This window comes from Carica papaya, chromosome 7 (assembly GCF_054855325.1).
Source record: "Carica papaya isolate Zhongbai chromosome 7, ASM5485532v1, whole genome shotgun sequence".
Lineage (NCBI taxonomy): Eukaryota > Viridiplantae > Streptophyta > Magnoliopsida > Brassicales > Caricaceae > Carica > Carica papaya.
Window position 1 is genome coordinate 11,049,353 of NC_142315.1, and position 20,582 is coordinate 11,069,934.

At 33.9% G+C, this 20,582-nt stretch overlaps 1 protein-coding gene across 1 annotated transcript; it reads left to right on the plus strand.

Annotated features, from left to right (window-relative positions):
* The first annotated feature begins 6,457 nt into the window (after positions 1–6,457).
* Positions 6,458–16,433, plus strand: LOC110812018 (ARID/BRIGHT DNA-binding domain-containing protein). The gene is made up of 15 exons (XM_022038677.2): positions 6,458–7,984; positions 8,118–8,309; positions 8,957–9,010; positions 9,184–9,272; positions 11,383–11,647; positions 11,749–11,805; positions 12,074–12,105; positions 12,264–12,399; positions 12,512–12,685; positions 13,391–13,948; positions 14,276–14,413; positions 14,486–14,584; positions 15,257–15,357; positions 15,474–15,564; positions 15,963–16,433. The coding sequence occupies exons 1-15, from the start codon at positions 7,832–7,834 to the stop codon at positions 16,059–16,061; spliced, it is 2,238 nt and encodes a 745-aa protein (XP_021894369.1). The 5' UTR covers positions 6,458–7,831; the 3' UTR covers positions 16,062–16,433.
* The last annotated feature ends 4,149 nt before the right edge of the window (positions 16,434–20,582 follow it).

The following is a 20,582-nucleotide window of genomic DNA, read 5'->3' on the forward strand; positions in this document are numbered from 1 at the left end:
CCTTTTGTGTTTTCTACCCACCTTTACCTCTGTGACGGTGAGATAGTGTGATATCTTTACTGGGCTGGTGTAACTCATTCCTTATTTAATCATTTCAGAACAGGAAGACATTGTTACCGAGCCCGTTCCGCAGGAAGATGGCGAAAGGGACGCCTGAAGACTCCGTAGTCATATTTATAGCTTTTATTTTCGAGTTTCTCTTTTAGTCAGTTTGTTCTTTTATACTTTGAGCACGTTTTTTATTTTAGTGTAAGGGATGTTAAATCAAAATTTTTATTACGCTTCCGCATTTAACCTTTTTAATACCTATATTTCATTTTAAATTTCCGGGGCCCTTACATCTAAATATAAATATATAATTGTATATAATATTAATAACAATAATAATATGTAATTAATTATAAGAAAAAATATTAAATTACTTTAAAAAGTTTAGTATTTATTATCATTTAGTTCATAATATTTTTTGTAATATCCGAACTCGAAATTTAATCCTGATATAATCAAATTTTAATAATAAATAATTAAAAAAAATTAATTTTCAATTTTTATTTGAAATTTTGAAGAAAATTAAGTTTTCGGTGTATTTAAAAATATTTTCAAAAATCAAAGATAAAGTATAAATAAAAAAAAGATCTATTTGAAAGAAAAAAAAAAGATCAATTCCTCAAATAGGCTCGATTGAACGTCTTGTATGTCACGGATCAGACGATCCATATTAATTTCTCCTTCAAGTACGATTAAATGATCCTCGACGCTCTACGTGCCCCTGTATAAACTGCCCAGATCGACACTGAGGAGGTATTTAAACCTCACTTCTTAGAAACCCTAACTCTAGCCGCATTTAACCCTGCCGGAGAAGAAGAAGAAGGGTGGCTAGAAGGAAAGCCAACCACCATCGCCGGCGCACCGGAGCCACCGCAAACAGAGGGGAGGTGAGTTTTTTTCCCCTTTCGCTTCGAAATTCGATTATAAACCTTCCTACACACATATCAGCGCCGAAAAACTAAAAGGGAAGCTAGAAACTGAGAGCGGCCACACCAGCGACCCAAAACCTCTTCGGTGAGCTCGATCCCACTTCCCATTTCCTTCCATTTTCTGATAATTGAATTCCTAACCCTTTTCTAGTGTAAGACGACCGAAAAAAAAATTTATTCGTAAGAGAGGAGCGGCGGAGCCGCTGCATCGAAAAATCAACGTACTAATAAGCTTTGATTTTCTCCTTTTTCTGGCCAATAGAGGTCACCGAACCCTAAATCTTACAACTTTTCGCACTAGATAGACCGAAACCAGCTAGGTTAAAAAGAGACACCATCGTAGATGATAGAACCGGTGCCATGCCAGAACCCTATACCAGCCAAAGAATTTTTAAACCCTTATTTTTGGCTTTTTTTCGGATATTTCGAGATATGTGATGCGTATCTTCGGTTTTTGTAGAAAAAATCCAAGAAATCTGGGAAGTGCAATGAAAAAAATGATGTTTCGAACACTGACCCAATATAAGAATCCTTCACCCTTTCTCTCGTTATGGTTAATTAAAGTTTAATAAATAATAAACGATGTAATTTGTAAATATTGGCAACCTCTAATTAATTAAATATAAGTCACCAATGGAGCCGGTAACTAGTCAGTACATAATTGCTCATTTTATCTATACTATTCATTTATTTCTAAGTTATTATTATTTGCTTACCGCATGCACTTTAATTCATAGGTTTAATTGTTTTTTCGTTTATCGATTTACATAACCGGTTTATCCCTATATGTTGATTAGTTTGGAATGAATGTCCTAATCACACTTTTCTTAGTTGTTAAAGTATCCATTTATATTGTCTGTTTAATTATCGCTCTATTTTTCAGTAATTATAGGATGAGATGGTTGTGTGTGATTTGTGGTAGTTGGCAATGTGAACATGTATGTAAAAAGCTTACCAGATGTCATGAAAAAGGGTGCACCGACCCAGTACATAGGGCAAATCCTAGCGTGAACATTAACTTAATCGAACGAGACTGAGAAGTCCCATATCGAAAGAGGTTGGAAAATATTATTCACCCTCATACTGAATGGGGCATTGGAGTCGTGGTACGTTTAGCGCCCATTACTGGACGAGATATGGGAACGACTGATTAATCAATAGATTAGTTATTGGGTCCATGTATAGGGAGAACCCCTATGGGCCCCCGGTGGTGCTGGTAAATAAGTAAAAAGATAAAGTTTGACTATTATTGTTCCTTAGAATGTATCATGAATTGCTATCTTGATTATTACCTTCACAAGTCAAATTTGAGAACTTAAAAAGTGAATATGAAACTTACGTTTTTGAATTAAATGAATTTACTTAAAAAGAAAAATGGTTTCATTGGTTGTTTTGTGATTTTCACCACTATTTGATTTTTTGTATCGGTTGTTAAGTGTTGATATTTTTACTGGGCTGATGTAGCTTATTTCCCTTATTTAACAATTTCAGATAAGAAAGACCAAGATCCGGATCCTGAACAATAAGAAAATTAACGACTAAAGGTTGCTTCTCACTTTCCATCAGAGTTGCCCTACGGAGGTTGACTCTATAGGTTTATAGTTATATTTCTATTTCTATTATTTTAAATCCTTTAAAAGAAATTTTTGTAACCTTATTGAGCATATAAATTTACTGTATAATGAATGTAAACCCTAAATTTTAAATTACTTCCGCTTATATTTCATTAATTCAATATTTCCATTTCATTAAATTTTGGGCATTTACATTTTTTTTATTACAATTTGATTTATAATGTAACGACCCGGAACTAGAAAGAGAAATAAATTATAAATTGAATGTGAAAGCGAAATAATAATGTTAGGGTTTACATTCCTCACACAATAATTTAGAATATCCAATATGGCTACAGGAATGACCATTCTAAAAGAACAACGAAAAATTAAGGAAATAAATGGAAAGTAAATAACTGGACATCCTATTCGTAACTCTCTTGTGGATCGGGATCTAGATTTTGGTTTTCTTGATCTGAAATGGTTAATGACAGAGTGAGCAACATTAGTCCAGTAAGAATGTCACACTACTCACTGATACAGAAATCAAAATTGGTAAAAATTATGAAAACAACTAATAGAATTCTTAATTTAAGTAATTTCATTTATCATAAATAAAATCATTTATTGTACACTTAACGTAATGAACTTTTCAAAAATGATCTATAGAGGCAATAACACGACAATATCAAAATCTCATATTCAATTAAGTAAAAATAACAACTTTTCCTTTTTATCTGCCTACTAGTATCCGTGGGGGTTCATAGGAATGTCTCCACTACGCGTGAAACCTTATTCAACATTGTCAACTAACCAGCCGTCCCCATACCCCGTCTGGTATGAGTGTCAAAAATATCATCCCTTAATACTTCATTTGGTATGAGAGTGAAACGGACTGTCCCCATACCCCGTCCGGTATGAGCACCAAGATACCAATCCTCGATACCCCGTCCGGTATGAGGCAACGTTTACGGTATAATTTTCTATGCATCTGATCCGTCCATTATCTCTTATGATATCTAGTAAGGCTACCATTTATTCAATCACTTAATCAAACAATTCCCCGTTTACGTTTAATTTTCGATTTCACAATCTAACTGTAATTCATGCAAAACAAGCAATACATGCATCAAGGAAGCACAATTGAATCATTATACCAACTCCAACATATTATAATGCATTTGAAAACTATAAAACCAATCAAACAGGATAAACAACGAATAATAATCAGTTCCGACTCCATTAGTAACCTGTGATTAATTATCGAGATTTTCTAAATTGTACAAAATACCACATTATTTATAATTAAACTTCAATTTCATAACATGGAATAGGGTGAGAGATTCTTACCTGAATCGGTATCTGAAACGCTAAACTCTCAACTGCGCCTACTGGCGGTCCTCAGGTTTCATGAATTTTCCTTTGGAGATTAAAACACGCTTCAAGTACTTGTAAATACCCTAAAAATCCAAAATCAAAATTAAAACCCTTTTCCAGCCAATTTTAGAATTTTGGCACGGCGACGACTCTGCTGCCCACGGCAATGTTTTGCCTCGAACTGGCCATTTTCAGCCAATTTTAGCCGATTTTGATTGGTTTTTGTACTCATCCCTGCAAGAAAACACGTTAAGGGACCTCGGTTGGCAAAAAAAAATCAAAAAATAGAAGCTTACCGGTGGCAGGGTTTTCCGTTGCAGCGGCTCCACTGACTCATCTTCGTGGTTGGGCATTTTTATTCGGTTAACATATGAAAAACAGAATGGTGAATACAATGGTGAAAAAATTGCACGATACGAGAATCAGGAAGAGCCTCATCGGATGCAATTTTTGGTTTTTCCCACGACGGCACCGCCGGGCTTTACCCATGGTTTTTGGCTCTCTGCTAGTTGTTTTGCTCTGATTTGGCCATGAGGGTGTTCAAAATCGAATTTCGAGCCAATAATATTTTTTTTACCTCTTTTGGTGGTCGGAGGTGGCTCCAGCATAGCGGCAGGCGACAGTCGGCTCTCTCTCTCAATGACTGGTTCTTCTTTTTTGACTGGAGGCTCGAAGCTAGGGTTAGGGTTCGGTGTGAAGTGAGATATTTATATTCATATTCCTTTAATCTGAGCCGTCTATCGCATTTGATCTCGACCATCCGATCAGTTTAAATAAAAAATGAATCTATATTGTTCATCGCGATTTGATTTAGACCGTACAATCGTGCCCGATGAGGGAACAGATTCAGACCGTCCATATGCGCGGGAACAATTTCGGATCGTCCGATCGCGAGCACGAAGATTGCCAATGTGGCCTCTCATGTGGCACCGTATTAGTGTGTCTTACCACGCGGCGCGCTCCAAAAGTTCGTCGGGACTGCTGACTGGGCGGTCCTACGTGGCACATTTTTCATAAATTGTATTTTGACTCCCAGTTTCTGATTTTTCTTTCAAACAGATTCACAGAATTCAAATTTTTACATCTTTTTCCCAAAATTATTTTTAATTTCATCATCCACCTATTTTTCTTAATTTTTTACATTAAATGAAATTTATAAATTAAAAAATTATATTTTATGCATTAATTTTAATTTTTTAAAATTAATTCCGGGTATTACATATAACTTTTGATTTTTAATTCAAACATAATAATTTTCGTCTTTTAATAGAAAAACTTGAAACAATCATGTTATGTTTGAGTAATTTAAAAGATAATTAAAAAATAAATTTGACTAATTAATTAAATTAATAAAAATATTTAATTAATGAAAATTATTTTTAAATTTTAAAATGTTCAAATATGGTGTAGTTATTTTAATTTTTTTCACTAAAAAATTTAAGAAAACTTGATGTTTAAAGTAAATAAAAATAGTAACAAAAAAATTGAAAACCAAATGATAAGAACTAATATGATAATTTATCTTAATTACAATATAATATGTCCTGCAAATTTTTTGATGAAATATAATCTCCATTATATCACTATATGCTTCAGATTCCAACTCAACATACAAGCCGTCTGAGATATATATATATATATATATATATACCATAATTTTATAAACAAGAATTGGTATAAATTCTTCTCCCCTGCTCATTAGGCAAACAAGTGTTATTTTATAATGGTAGATATAATTCAAGACTTTTTTTTTTTTTTTGTGAAACTACTTTTAGTTTATATTTTTATATGAATAAACTTCATCCTTATTTTTCACTATTATGTTTTAAATATTATTTTTATTAATAACTATTTTGTAAAGAAGTATAAATAGAAAAGATATTTGTAAATCAATAGAAGGATTTTTCTGGGATAATTTGAAATGTTATTCTTCTAGCGTTCGTAAGACATAATAATGTTTCATAATAATCATTAGTGATAAAATTAAATAGTTTACTGATTATATTAAATATATATTTTCTTAAATTGGTATATTATATATATGTTATATATTTTTTACTTTAAAATATTTCATTATTCGATGAATCTTTAATTTATAGAAATATTAAAAAAAAAATACTATCTTTAATTTCTATATAATATGATAAAATTAATATATGTTTATCAAATTTAAATTAGTTAACTGTTATTAACGGCAAGATATATAATTTGATTTTGATTCCTTATTTTCCACTACTTTCCGGCCAACAAGTAATCTCTTGTTTCTTTTTTTCAATTTTAAAAAGTAAGTTTTTTAAAACAAATGATATTTTAATATTTTAAGGGAATAAAATAAATATTTTTAAATTTCCTCTCTATTAAATAAAATTTGCTAAATTTGTTTTTTTTTTTTTACTTTACTAATTAAATTGAAAAAAAAGAAAAAAGATAATAACTGTCTCCAACCTCTTTATTAAATAAGATCACCATCTTAGTATGAAAGATCTACCTTTTATTATTTAAATATTTTTCTTAAATATAAATCTTATGCTGACGAACGAACATAAACTGAAGCTCAGCTGTAAACTAAAGGAAAAACATTGAAGGGGGAGAAGACTCAAGAGTCAAATCCTGGCAAGTGGGACCCTCGAGCAAGTCAAAGGCTTTTGTAGCTTCAACGGCCAAATCCGAAAGCCAGAAACATAAATACGTTACGCCAAGTATCGGAGATCAAACTTCATTTGAAAAAATGTATGAAAGATCAAGGTCTCATGAGCTCCATCATCATGAAGCACAAAGAGCAATGAAGATAGAACCCAGTCTTGGATTTTGGGATTCAATCTCAAACACAATCTCGACAAAACAGGGGGGAGGAAGGAAATCAAAACCAACATGATATACTCATTTGAGAATTTGCGGTTTATGTGGATATATATTTACCCAGAAACCAGAGGAAGAAGAAGAAGAAGAAGAAAACAAGCATAAGAAACAGGGCGTAGGAGAAAATTTTCGGACTTCAGTGGTCGTGCTTTTGTTCTAGAGCATGTCCTTATTGTTGGTTTTTTTTTTTTCCTTTTTCTTTGAGTGTTCTAAAGAGGAGACATGTTCTGGACTGAAACGTGAAAGGAGAATAATAATTAATCTGGTTTTTATTTTTAGCAGAGAGAAATACGAAGTTTTTTCTTGTGGGGTTTTTTTCCTGATTAGTTCGAGTTTTGTTTCTCGTTTGTGAAAAAAGAAAGATCAAGCGGTTTATTAATTGTCTTTTGCTTAGGTATATTAATATTTTTGTTTTGACCTGATTCTACGTGAGAAGAGAACTGTAGTTAAAAACTGACACCTTTTTCCATGAAACAAAAAGGGCTGCTTGATTTTTAACTCACCAAATTTTTTAGTTCTAGTAATTATTTATTGGCTGCTTTGATTTTGTGAACAAGTTATTTTAATTTTTGATTTTTTAAGAGGAGAGAGGGAATTTTTTTTCGGAGAAAGAAAGAGATGTCCTTTCGGGTTTTATTTGAGATTTATTTTAAAGTCTTATCTTAGCCTTCCTTAACTTTACTCTCTTTTTAGGGGTTTTGTTTTTGATTTTTCTCCCCGATTGCTTCTGTTCTTGGGATTTTTCTTTGTTCCCTTGTCTTTTTTAGTCTTTTTGCCAATTTGGATCGCTAAATTTCTTCGTCTTCTCTTCTGGGTCGATCAATTTTTTTCAATATTAGGTTTCGCATTATCAAGTGTTTCCGCACCATAAAGTTCGTTGCTTTCTCAGATTACCCAGGGAGGGAGGGCAAGCCGGATTATGCAGAGGTGGGATTTTAAGATTTGCAGGGAATATTTGTGTTTTTCCTTGATTTCGTGCTGATATTTAAAAGGTTTGGGGGTTTGTCGACTCGGTCTAGATTTCACTCAGTTTAGGAAATTATTGTTGAGGTTTGGCATGTGTATATGATGTTTCATGCTCAAGCTTCCTCGAGGAATCATTGTACCCTTCTCGCAGTTCTCTGCGGAAATAGTCCTGATATTGAGGTGAAGAAGGGAGTTCCTGATGATCAACCCATATACCCCTTTCCAGAGCTTGCCTCTTCAGGCCGTCTTGAGGTGAATATATCATGTTTATGAGTTATATTTTTAAGTTGTGTGTGTGTGTGTGTATTACAATAAGCTTCCATATTATAGCTTAATTTTGTCCGGGAGGTTCTAATGTACCGGTTTGGTGTTTATTGGAATGCAGGTTCAGGTACTCAATAATCCAACTACTAAAGAGTTCCAGCGAGTTCTTGAAGCATCAGAGCCAAGTATTGTTTACTTGCAAGGAGAGCAGGTTGCGGACAATGAAGAAATTGGAACTTTAATGTGGGGGGATACTGATTTATCCACTCCTGATGCCTTATGTGGACTCTTTGGTTCTACATTGCCAACCACTGTAAGTGATTGTTTATCTTATGTTTTGTCAATCAGAATAAGTGAGTTTGTATCATCTGAGGGTTGAAGTTTAATGATTCGTGTAAATCTCAATAAAATCAAGTGAATGGATTAATTATGTGCTAATATGTATGAGTCATATTTGAAGAAGTTGTTTGCATGACCATAACCTTTTCTAGTTTTTTTTGGTAGCATATATGCAAAATGCAACTACTTTCCCTTTGATGTAGTATACTATTAAAACTTGTACCATAGTTAAGGACATTCCTTTTATGCATTTCTTTTTGTATTCAGCAGACTGGGTTTTGTAATGAATAAGACTGCTTATGTGCAGCAATGGATGCTTAGTCAGAGAAATAGTTGAAAGAGTTGGTTTTCTGGGGGCAAATAATATATGGAATTGCTTTTTTACTCCGAGATTTTGAAAAAATTTATATTCAGGCTTGTTCAAGATTCTTAATAGGGCATATGTCACTAGAAGAACTTTGACAAGAAGGTAACAGACTAGGAAATCTTCCATGGTTGTTGTTCGGGGTGTACATGTTCCTATAAGAACTTTTCTTTTCATATTTTCAATCCTTTTAGATATTAGGGGAAACTACTAGTTATTTACGGTATTGATTTGAATTACTCTCTATGTTTGTTCAGGTCTATCTAGAGGTCCCAAATGGTGAAAAATTGGCAGAAGCTCTGCACTCTAAGGTTATATCATGCGTGGACAACTCTTTAATTGTTCCTTTTTCCATTTATTATGATGTATCTGGTGGAAAACTAATGATTAACCTTGATTGCTTGTTGGCTCTTTGGAGTTAAAAATTTAAATGCATCTTTTCTTGAAAAAAGTTATAGAACTTGGATGTTTCTCTGTGGTGCAGGGGGTTCCCTATGTTATATATTGGAAGAATGTATTTTCACGATATGCAGCTTCTCATTTTCGTCAAGCATTGTTGTCTGTGATTCTAAGGTAGTAACATCAACTTTCTTTAGTCATTAATTATCTTAAAAAGCAAGATGAAAGGATTATTACTGCTGGTGCCAATCAGGATTACCTACCTACCCTCCTGCCCCCTCCCCTGGCCCCCAAATTGAAAATCTGTCCTCCTAAATTTTTAAATTGGATAATGGTATGAGTTTATTCAGGATGTTATAGTCCCAACCGGATAGCTAAAATGAGGACTAAAATTCAAGGAGAAGAATTAGGGCAAGGATTTTGGACTTCAAAGCTTAAAGCTCGGAGTCATCTTTATCATTTTTTGCAAAATGATTTGTGGAGAAGAAGTAAGATTCTAAGTGATGTTGGAGAAGAGAGCTTGAGAAATTTTTTTTTTTTTTTTTGAGATAAGAGCTTGAGAAAAAATTATTAAGAACTGGAGTTGGAGGTCTCATATCTGAATAATCAAATTAACTCAATATTTGTACAATAATAATAGTTATATGAATAGTTCACCAAATAGCAACAGCAGGTACCATATTTATAGGTACCAGATTACAACCAAAATAACTATTCCTGACTTTATATAGGAATTCTATTAAATAGAAAAATAAGCTAATTAATTAGAATAATTTATTAGCTAGATAGCTGAATAAGATCCTAATTAAATAGAAAATAGTAAACCCATACCACTAATAAGTCTATAAATGCCCCTTGCTAAATAAAAGTGTAAAAATATTACAATTACACAAATATATCTTAATATGGAAATATGTTAATAATCTTTCTATTTTGCAACATTCTATTCCACTTGGTAAAAACTTGACCTTGACTTTTGATATGTCAAAGTAGAAAGAATATCAAATTTGAAACTCTATTTTGCAACTTTCTTAGGAACCAATTTTGGAGTTTTCATATTTCAATAATAAATCAAGTACATAATATTTGTATAATAATTTTATGAGTAGTTTACCAGATAACTATTGAGTATCCTATTTATGAGCACTAGATTACAATTGAAATATACACTCTTAAATCTATAAAAAAAAATGCTAAATAGGAAAGTAAGTTAATTAATAGTAATCACCTACAATTGAGAGTATATGTAAGATCCTACTTGAATAGGAAGTAGTAACTCATGCCATCTATAAGCCTACAGATACTAATTCCTAAATAAGTTTAATACTTTAGTAATATATAAACATTACAATTGCATAAGTATTTCTAATATTGAAATACTATTTTAGGATCTTCCTACCTGCATCATTGAATAAGAAATTGGGTTAGAAGTAGGATTCTGGAGATTTAGAGAGAACAGATAATGAAGGATACTATGGAGTATAACTTACTTTTGAAATTAAAATCAGTTAGGAATCAGGAGATGAGGTAGGTGTCAAGACCAGGGTCCAGTCAGTCAACTTTTTTTTTCTCAAAACAATTACTAAACAGTGTTTTATTGTTTTGGAACTTATAATATATTCATTTTCCTCGTTTGAAACTTGCAAGATATTAAGTGCTTCATTGAACCTTGAACCAACATAACATACTAAGTATATCCCTGTCCAAGCCTAAAATTAGCGTTTGGCTTATCTCATACCCTACCCTGTACCACGATCTGGTTATACCACATTTCAGGTAACTATGGTCTTTTTTTTTTGTTTTTTTCTATGTATTTACTGATAATGAAAAATACAATGTAGAGGAGGATAAAGTCTTCTCGAGAAAGAAAAAAAGAAAAAGTCGATAAAGAACCAAAAATAAGGAAAACAAGTTGTGTTATTTCAAAATCACGTCCCAATCCCTTTGTAGCTTTGTTAAGGGAGTCCCTTGAAGTAATGAGCTTTAGCCCGAAGAGAGGCAAAATACACCAACCACGCCCACAAACAATAGCTGAATGGGATCTGTTATTTATATCTATATTCTTCTGTTTATCTGTGGCCAGATGTTTTTGCTTGTTTGTAATGAAGAAATCAATGACATTTGGAATGTTAATGTTATGAGTGTTTCCCCTTTCAACCTCCACATGAGTATTGATGCCCTTGACTCTAAATGTAGCTATATCCAAGATTAACTAATGGTTGAGAAAGATGAATGCCTCTCTTCATTAATGAAGATCATGATTTAGGCCTTTTGTGCATGACAGTTCATGCAGCCATACATGGGATGGTTTTCAACTTGCAGATGCTTCTTTTAGAATGTACTGTGTGCGAAACAACACCGTCCTAACTTCCAAAGTTAGTGGTAAGTCAGGACCACGATTGCTTGGGGAACCCCCCAAAATTGATGTTGTTCTGCCTGAGGTAGATGCACAAGAAGAAGAAAACTCTCCAGAGACTCTCCCTTCTATAAAAATATATGATGAAGATGTGAACATGAGATTTCTTATATGTGGGTTGCCATGCGCGCAGGTAGTTTTGGTTTGATCTTGTCCAATTCGAAATTAGTTGTGCATTTTATAAATAAGTTTTATCGTTGAGATATATGATGGTCACAAGCTGTTTATTTTCAGGATGCATTCTTATTGGGATGTTTGGAAGATGGGCTGAATGCTTTATTGAGCATAGAGGTAAGTTTTGACACTTCAAAGGTCATCTGTGGCCATCTCAAATGTTTGGTCCATACTACATCTCTCCAGGATTGTAGTTTACAAATACATGTATATATTAAGTTGTTGATTTTGAATGCACATGTCTATTTATGAATCTATAAATCCACATGTATAGATTCATGTATATCTTCATGAACCTATATGAATATATTTTGTACCCTTGAATCTGTTTCCTTCCTCATGTAAGTAATATCTTCTATGTTTCCTATGCTTGCTATTTCTTCAGATACGTGGAAGCAAACTTCATAACAGGGCAAGGTACTGACTCAGTTTGAGCTAAGTTACATGTTTTTTCTTCTTTGAATTTATGGGTTTTAAAATGGACTAATTTTTCAGTTCAGTATCCAATTGTATAAGGGACTTCCCTCTTCGTCTTCTATTTACATTGGATTGATGATGTGGCATTATATTTGCAGTGCTCCACCACCGCCCCTTCAAGCTGGAACATTTTCACGTGGTGTAGTAACCATGCGATGTGACTTCTCAACCTGTAGTTCTGCTCATATATCACTTCTGGTGTCTGGCAGCGCACAAACTTGTTTTAATGATCAGGCAAGATAAAATCATTATATATCTTCTACAGTGAAATGTTTTATGTGATCTCTTCCAGTTTTTATCTCTCCGTGACATTTTTGGTTCCTCTTTTTATTTTTTCTGGTCTCAGCTTTTGGAGAATCATATAAAAAATGAGTTTATTGAGAAAAGTCAATTAGTCCATGCATTGCCAAACTCTGAGGAGAGCAAATTGGTATTGTCTGAGCCTCGGAAGTCTGCCTCGATAGCCTGCGGGGCAAGTGTGTTTGAAGTTTGCATGAAGGTCCCCACATGGGCTTCACAGGTTACACTTCTTAACTTATTAAGCTCTCTCTAACCAACCCCCCCCCCCCCCCCCCAAAAAAAAAAAGAAAAACGAATCTGGATGTGGGCACAGATTTAGTTACAGTTCTTATGAGTATTGTATATTTTTTTATTTTACTTTTATCTTTAACTTTATTATTAGCCATCTCCTTTCTCATAGGCATGAACTGGTTTCTAGATTATGCAAGTGTTGCTACATTAAACATAATTTTTTAAAATTCCAGCTTCAATATTGAGACTTTTGGATGTTTGAATCTTTTTAGTTGTTAAGATTTCTTTTTTTTTTCTTTTTGTTCTTTTTGTGCTCCTTGTTTGTAGGGGTTTCTGTAATCTTTTACTATTTATTAAATGAATGCTGTTCCAAACTTCCTTCTGCCAAGTTTTTTTTTTTTTTAACATGATGACTAAAGAATTTTATTTGGTGGGGAGGATTTGGTTTCTGTAGTTTTCACCATGTATTGCTGGAAGTTTATCTCTGTGCTTTAGACAATACAGTGCTGCTTTTAGAGAATGCAAGATCTTGTCACAATGAAACTTTGGCTAGGGGAACCAATAAGGAGGCCCTGATGAGTTTATCCTGACTTCTGCTTATGATATATCCTCTATAAACCTTCAAGGCAGTTAGTTTGATGGGAGTCTGTCCAAATTGTTGTAATCAGACCTGTGTTATGGAATGCCTCAACAGGTTTTAAGGCAGTTGGCACCAGATGTATCCTACCGGAGTTTAGTTATGCTGGGAATTGCCAGCATCCAAGGGTTGTCCGTTGCTTCTTTTGAGAAAGATGATGCGGAACGGCTGCTTTTCTTTTGCGCGAGGCAGGGCAAAGAACATAAATCTAACAATGTGGTTCTAGTTAGACCTCCTAGCTGGTTGACGCCACCTGCACCTAGTCGAAAAAGATCTCAGCCATGTAGAGAGATCATTAATATCAACCAGGAGAGTCAAAATGGAGGTTCTGCTAACCAGAAAGTAAAGATGGCTGCAATGAGACCAATCCCTCACACTCATCGTCATAAAATGCTGCCTTTCACTGGATTTTCTGAGGCTGAAAGATATGATGGTGACCAGGGGAAGGCTAACTTGTCCGTGGTTCCTGCGAAGCATGGTGCTACTGGTCCTAATCTTGTTACACATCGTAAAACACTGTCAAGCTCTTTCCAGGCTCAGCAAATTATTTCTTTAAATCCACTACCTCTGAAGAAACATGGTTGTGGTAGAGCACCAATTCAAGTTTGCTCAGAGGTAAGTAAATTTCCAATTCACAGGCAGTCATGTTTCAGGAGTCTGTATATAATTCATGGTTGCATCTAATAATTTTATAGATAAGTGATCAGAAAGGGATGAGGAAGTAATCCAATATAGTGTTACACCAAATATGAGTTGGGCTACCTGTTCTCTCTTAGATGAGCAAAACTGTGGAGTCAAGATCACTTGACTTGTCTTTTATGGTGTTTTCCATGTTGGAGCTAAATTTGGCTGTCTCTAGAGACTTGCTTAGTCTTTTATATGTTTCAGCTGATATCTTCTCAGGCTTTTTGTTTAATATTTTTGAATGCTTTATTTCTGCAGGAGGAATTTTTGAGAGATGTGATGCAATTCTTAATTCTTCGAGGACATACACGTCTTGTTCCGCAAGGTGGACTAGCTGAGTTTCCTGATGCTATTCTTAATGCAAAGCGCCTGGATCTTTTCAACTTGTATAGAGAGGTGAGCCTTGTCAATCTGCTAAATATGATTAGAATAGCAAAAGAAGTGAAATCTGACAGTTGAGCTCTTCAGGTGGTCTCAAGGGGAGGCTTCCACGTGGGGAATGGCATCAATTGGAAAGGGCAAGTTTTCTCGAAGATGCGAAATCACACGTTGACTAATAGGATGACTGTATGATTTCTAATCTAAATTATATTGTGTTCCTCTTGATAACTCCCAATCTGCTCATGTGTAGATGCATAATTGAGAGTTGCATATTTCTTAAAGCTGGAACTTGATTATGAATTAATTACAAAGATATATTATGGCTTTTGAAACATAAGTCTACTCCAAAACATGGGATCATTGTAAGAAAATTTGTTTGCCATAAATTTGTCTCGTTTTCCAGGCTCATATTGACGTGGTTATTTCATTCTTGACTTATCAGATCCTACTTTTATTTTTGAGTAGTTTCGAGGCTCACTTGTTCGAAACTGGTTATTGTATTCCTGTAAAAAGTACAAAACATGTACTGAGTGGTTTATTAATTCAGGAAGAGGAGAAATCTTTTAAGAAGGCAAATCTAAATTTGTGTTGTCGAATATTGTTGGCTTGTTATTACTTTGTTTCACTTCCTCGGTTAATTGAATGTATAATCTTGATTGAAAAAAACTCAGCATCAACTGCCCCTCCCTCGTGTTTTGTCTTCCAAATGGCAGTTTGACATTGCTTTGTTGGATAAAATTGAGTGTCATTATGACTTTCATATATTCCACTTGGCAACCTTTGTCTTTTAAGTTGTCTCAGCTGTTATAATTTTTTGCACCATTATGGACTGATTGGTTCTGTACATTGCTTACCTAGGGCGTGGGCAACACATTGAAAAGACACTATGAAACTTATCTTTTGGAATATGAATTGGCTCATGACGATGTCGATGGAGAATGCTGCTTGTTGTGTCACAGGTCTGTCTGTCTGTTTCTCTATCTCTGTGCACAGTCGCACACAGGCACACAATTTTACTCTTTCAAGAAAATTTAATGCTTGTGATGCTAATGATTGGAGTTTATATGCTTCACAGTAGTGCAGCCGGTGATTGGGTGAACTGTGGAATATGTGGTGAGTGGGCTCATTTTGGCTGTGATAGGCGGCAGGGCCTTGGTGCCTTTAAGGTACATGTGCCTTCTTTTCTTAAGAAATTTTGATTGTCAAACAATAAAACAAAATAGTACTCAGAAAAGTAACAGAAAATGATTATGGAACTTGAAATGGGATCTAGACTTTCAAATTTCCAAAATAGGATTTTTCAATTGCTTTACTGACATAATTTCACTGGGAAAAATGGAGAATTTAGTCTGAAATAATGAGCAGTCTCATGGTTTGTGTCTTAAAGCACGATTCTGTTAAAAATTTTCTACTGAAGCTGTTTCAACAACCCTACACTGCCACTTTTGGCATAAAAAATTTAATTAAGTAAATGCTACTAGCTAGCAGAGAAGAAAAATAAGTTGTAGGGAATGAAAAATTGAATTAGATTTGTTACATTGACAAGTTGTAAGTGGAATTACAGGACTATGCAAAAACGGATGGTCTGGAGTATATTTGCCCTCACTGCAGCGTCTCAAACTTCCGGAAGAAATCCCAGAAGACCACGAATGGTTATCAATGAGCGCTAACTTACATCTAGAAGTATGTCGAAGTGCACAGTTGTGTGCTTTTTCAAGTAATATCTCTTTTACTCACCACCCTACCCAGCAGGATGCAAAGGAGAAGGCAGCGGTTTAGGAATGTAAATCCCCATTGTTGTTTTCATAATTTTTATGTATTATGGCACGAAGAAGGCCCCTAATTTTTGCCCCATATCTTATAGTAACTGTAGAATATATATATATATATATATATATCTATCTTTTTTTAAGTTTATGTGGTAGCTTTGTTGGAGTAGATTATTATAGGATTAGGAAATAGTTGGGCATTTAATTGTTGTTTCTTTCAACCCAGAATATGTCTTCTATTAAATCCAAGTGCAGTTATTCCTTTGTGTTCTCTGTTGTAGAGGTTGTGATGGTAAGTGTTCAATTATATATATAATCAATATCATCCTAACTATATAAATACTCAATTTTTTTAAAAAAAAAATCATAAATCTTGCTAATCTTTTAATTAATTGTTAAAAAGAATTGATAATTTCATAATGATATTGGAGGATTGTTTTATTTTAAGATAATTGTACAAATTTAAATTACATTTATGATAATACTAGAAGTATGTTTTTATAAATTATTTTTTAAATAAATATAAAAAATTAAGACTTAAAAGTATCCATATGCGATCTTGAACCCCATTTTGACCGTCGCCCTTTCATATTCATAAGTTCTAATTACATATTTGTATAACATATTTTATAAATTAACAATTTATATTATGTATTATACATCCTTTATGATATGAGAAAATATTATTTTCTTACAAGTGAAAGACACCTAAAATAAATATGTGATCTCTTGTATTTTATCAAATCCATCAAACCTCATTAATACTCTAAAACGTAAAATTTTCTTTAAAATATGTTTTGAAATTTCTATACAATTCATTTCTCCAATGCATGCTTAGTTCACCTTAAAGGTTATAATTTTCTTCTAAAATAATGAGAAGTAACTTCATACGAAATTTAACGTGGAATTTGAATAACATCCATCTCAAATTCTACAAATTTTAACAAATTTTGAAATATATATATGATATTTCATTTAAGGTCAATTATTCCTTATAAAAATATAATTTGCACCAATTTGAAAAAAATTTATATAATTTATGTAATCTCTTAGTTTGACAAAGTGGATTTAGAAATGAAGTTATTTTTCTAAAGTTCAAATTTTAAATTCAAATTTTGGTACGATTATTAAATATATATGTCTAATGTTTTCAAATAAATTGATCAAAACAATATATTGTCAAAGTAATCTCCGTAATGGAGATCGATATGTTTAAGAACATTAAGATGGTTATATATATGTAATTGATATGACTATCGATCGGTGCAAAAGAAAGTCAATAGTTTGTATACAAAGGTTAATTTCAGTAATTAAGTGGATAACCCACTAACTTAATATTTTAATTTTTTTCATCCACTCATAACAGTTAAAACTAACTGAAAAGAAACCTAAAATAATACATGACAGTTATAAAAGAAAAGATATGTAATATCTCGGCCTATGATTTGGCCCGGAATTAATTTTAACAATACAAAATATATAAAAATTTATTTTTAAAATTAATAAATTTTAAAATGTGGAATTATGAAAAAATAGGTTGATGATGAAATTAAATTTTTTGGAAAAAATGATTAAAAATTTGGATTGGAATGGTGTTTTTGAAATAAAAATAAAAAACTAGAAGTTAGAACGCAATTAAGAAAAATTTTACCATATAGGACTGCCCAGTCAGCAGTATTGACGAACCAGAACGCGCCGCGTGGCAAGGCACGCTAATTCAGTGCCACGCAGGAGGCCATACTAGCAATCTGCGTGCCCCGCGATCGGACGACCCGGAAGTGTTCCCGCGCATGTGGACGGTCAGGATCCGTTCCTTCCTCAGGCGCGTTCGGACAATCACGATCAAATGCGATGAACGGTTCAGATTCGTTTTCTCTTTAAACACGATTGAACGATCGAGATCAAATCACGATGAACGGTACAGATTTATTTTCTTTTTAAATGCAATCTGACGGCCGAAATCAAACGCAATGAATAGCCCATATTAACATAATTAAGAAAAATTTTACTATGTAGGACCGCCTAGTCAGTAGTCTCGACGAATCGGAGTGCGCCGCGTGGTAAGGCACGCTGATTCGGTGCCACGCTGGTGATCTGCGTGCCCCGCGATCGGACGACCCGGAAGTGTTCCCGTGCGTGTCGACGATCCGGATTCGTTCTTTCCTCAGGTGTGATTAGACGGTCGCAATCAAATACGATAAACAGTCTAGATTCGTTCCCTTTTTAAACGTGATTGGACGATCAAGATCAAATCGCAATGAACGGTACGGATTCATTTTTTCTTTAAACACGATCGGATGGTCGAAATCAAATGCGATGAATGGCCCAGATTAACGCGAGACGAGTATAAATATTTCGTATCACATTGAACTCAAACCCTAACCGTCAGCCTCCCGCTGGAGAAGAATGATTAGTTGCTGGAGAAAGAAGTCGATCACTAATCGCCACCGCGTCGAAACTACTTACAACCATTAAAAAAGGGGTAAAAGTTCTCATATCAGCTCGAAATTTAATTTTGAGCACCTCTATGGCCAAATCGAAGCAAAAATAACGATGATGAGCCGAAAACTGTGGCAAAACCTGGCGGCGTAACCATGGACAAGACCTGCAACCTCCTCATATGAGCCTCTTCTCGTTTCCCATTTCGTGCGATTTTTCTACCGTTGTGTTTACCCTTCTGTTTTCTACAGGTTGAATGAAAAAAAAAACATCTAGTCGCAAAGGTGAGTCAACGGAGGCACCACACCGAAAAATTCTACCACCGATAGGCTTTTATTTTTTTTTTAATTTTTCGGTTAACCGAGGTCCCTAAACGTGTTTTTTCGTAGAGATGGGTATAAAACCAGACAAAACTTGCCAAAACTGGCCGAAAACGATCAGGCCAAGGTGGCGGCGATGCTCTCGCTAGATCACGGTGGTGCTGCCGTGCTAGAACCCCAAAATTTGTCAAAAAAGAATTTTTAACATCGATTTTAGGTTTTTGAGGTATTTTTAGGTACATGGAGCGTGTTTTAATCTCCGCAAGAAAGTTCAAGATATCCGGGGACTGTCACTAGGCACAATAAAAATTTCGGTATTTCGAACACCGATTCGAGTAAGAATCTCCACCTTATTCTCTATTATGGAATTAAAATTTAATAATCGATAATATGGTATTTGCGTAATTTAAAAATTTTTAAGAATAATTACAGGTTATTAATAGAGCCGAAACCGGTGAGTTATTTCTTCGTTTGTCCTGTGTAACTGATTGTTTACTTTTTTAGCTTTGAATACATGAAAATATACTAAAATGGTTAAATGATTTAATTCTGTTTCCTTAATGTATATTTATTGATTGTCTTGCATGATTTACAGTTAATTTATGAAATTAAAAATTAATATGCAAACGAAAAAAAATTGCTTGTATGTGAATTAATGAATGATAGTCTTACTGGATATCCTGAGAGATGGTGGAGGGATCGAGTACATAGGGAATCCTATTGTGAACGTTAGCTCATACCGAACGGGGTATCAAGAAATGATATTTTTGGCACTCATGCCGGACAGGGTATGAGGACGACCCGATTCACCCTCATACCGGACGAAGTATTGAATGATGATATTTTTAACGTTCATACCGGACGGGGTATGCGAACGACCGGTAGTTGACAATGTTGGATATTTGTTCACGCGTAGTGGGACATCCCTATAAACCCCCAGAGATACTAGTAGGCAAATAAAAATGGAAAGTTGTTGCTCTTACTCACTTGAATATGAGATTAGAATGTTATTTGAGTTATTGTCTCTATGAGTCTATTTTGGCAATCTTGCAACGGTAAATATATGCAATAAATGGTTTTTCCTATGATAAATGAATTTACTTAAATCAACAGCTCTATTGGTTATTTTTATAATTTTTAACAATCTTCAGTTTCTGTATCGGTGAGTAGTGTGATATTCTTACTAGGCTAGTGTAGCTCACCCTTTCATTAACTATTTCAGATCAAGATGACCAAGACTCAGATCCCGATCAACAAGAGGGTTGTGAATAATTCACCACCCGAACTCCCTTTAAAAACTAGTGAAGGTCGTTCTAGAATGCTCAGTATATTGCCTTTATTTATTTCTTTAATTTTCGTTTGTTCTTTTAAAAAGGATATTCATGTAACTCTATTGGACATTCTATATTATTGTGTAAGGAATGTAAACCCTAAACTCTATTATTTTGTTTCTGCATTTAATTTATAACTTTATTTCATTTTAAGTTCCGAGTCTTTACAAGATATCTTAATGGAGTAGATAATTTTAAAATAAATTATAGAATTATTGTATTTTATGATAATTAAACTATAATAATAGAAACAGTTACAAACACATTCAATTATTATGAATGTGTTTTGACCTCTTCTCTCATCTATAAAATGAGCACAAATTCC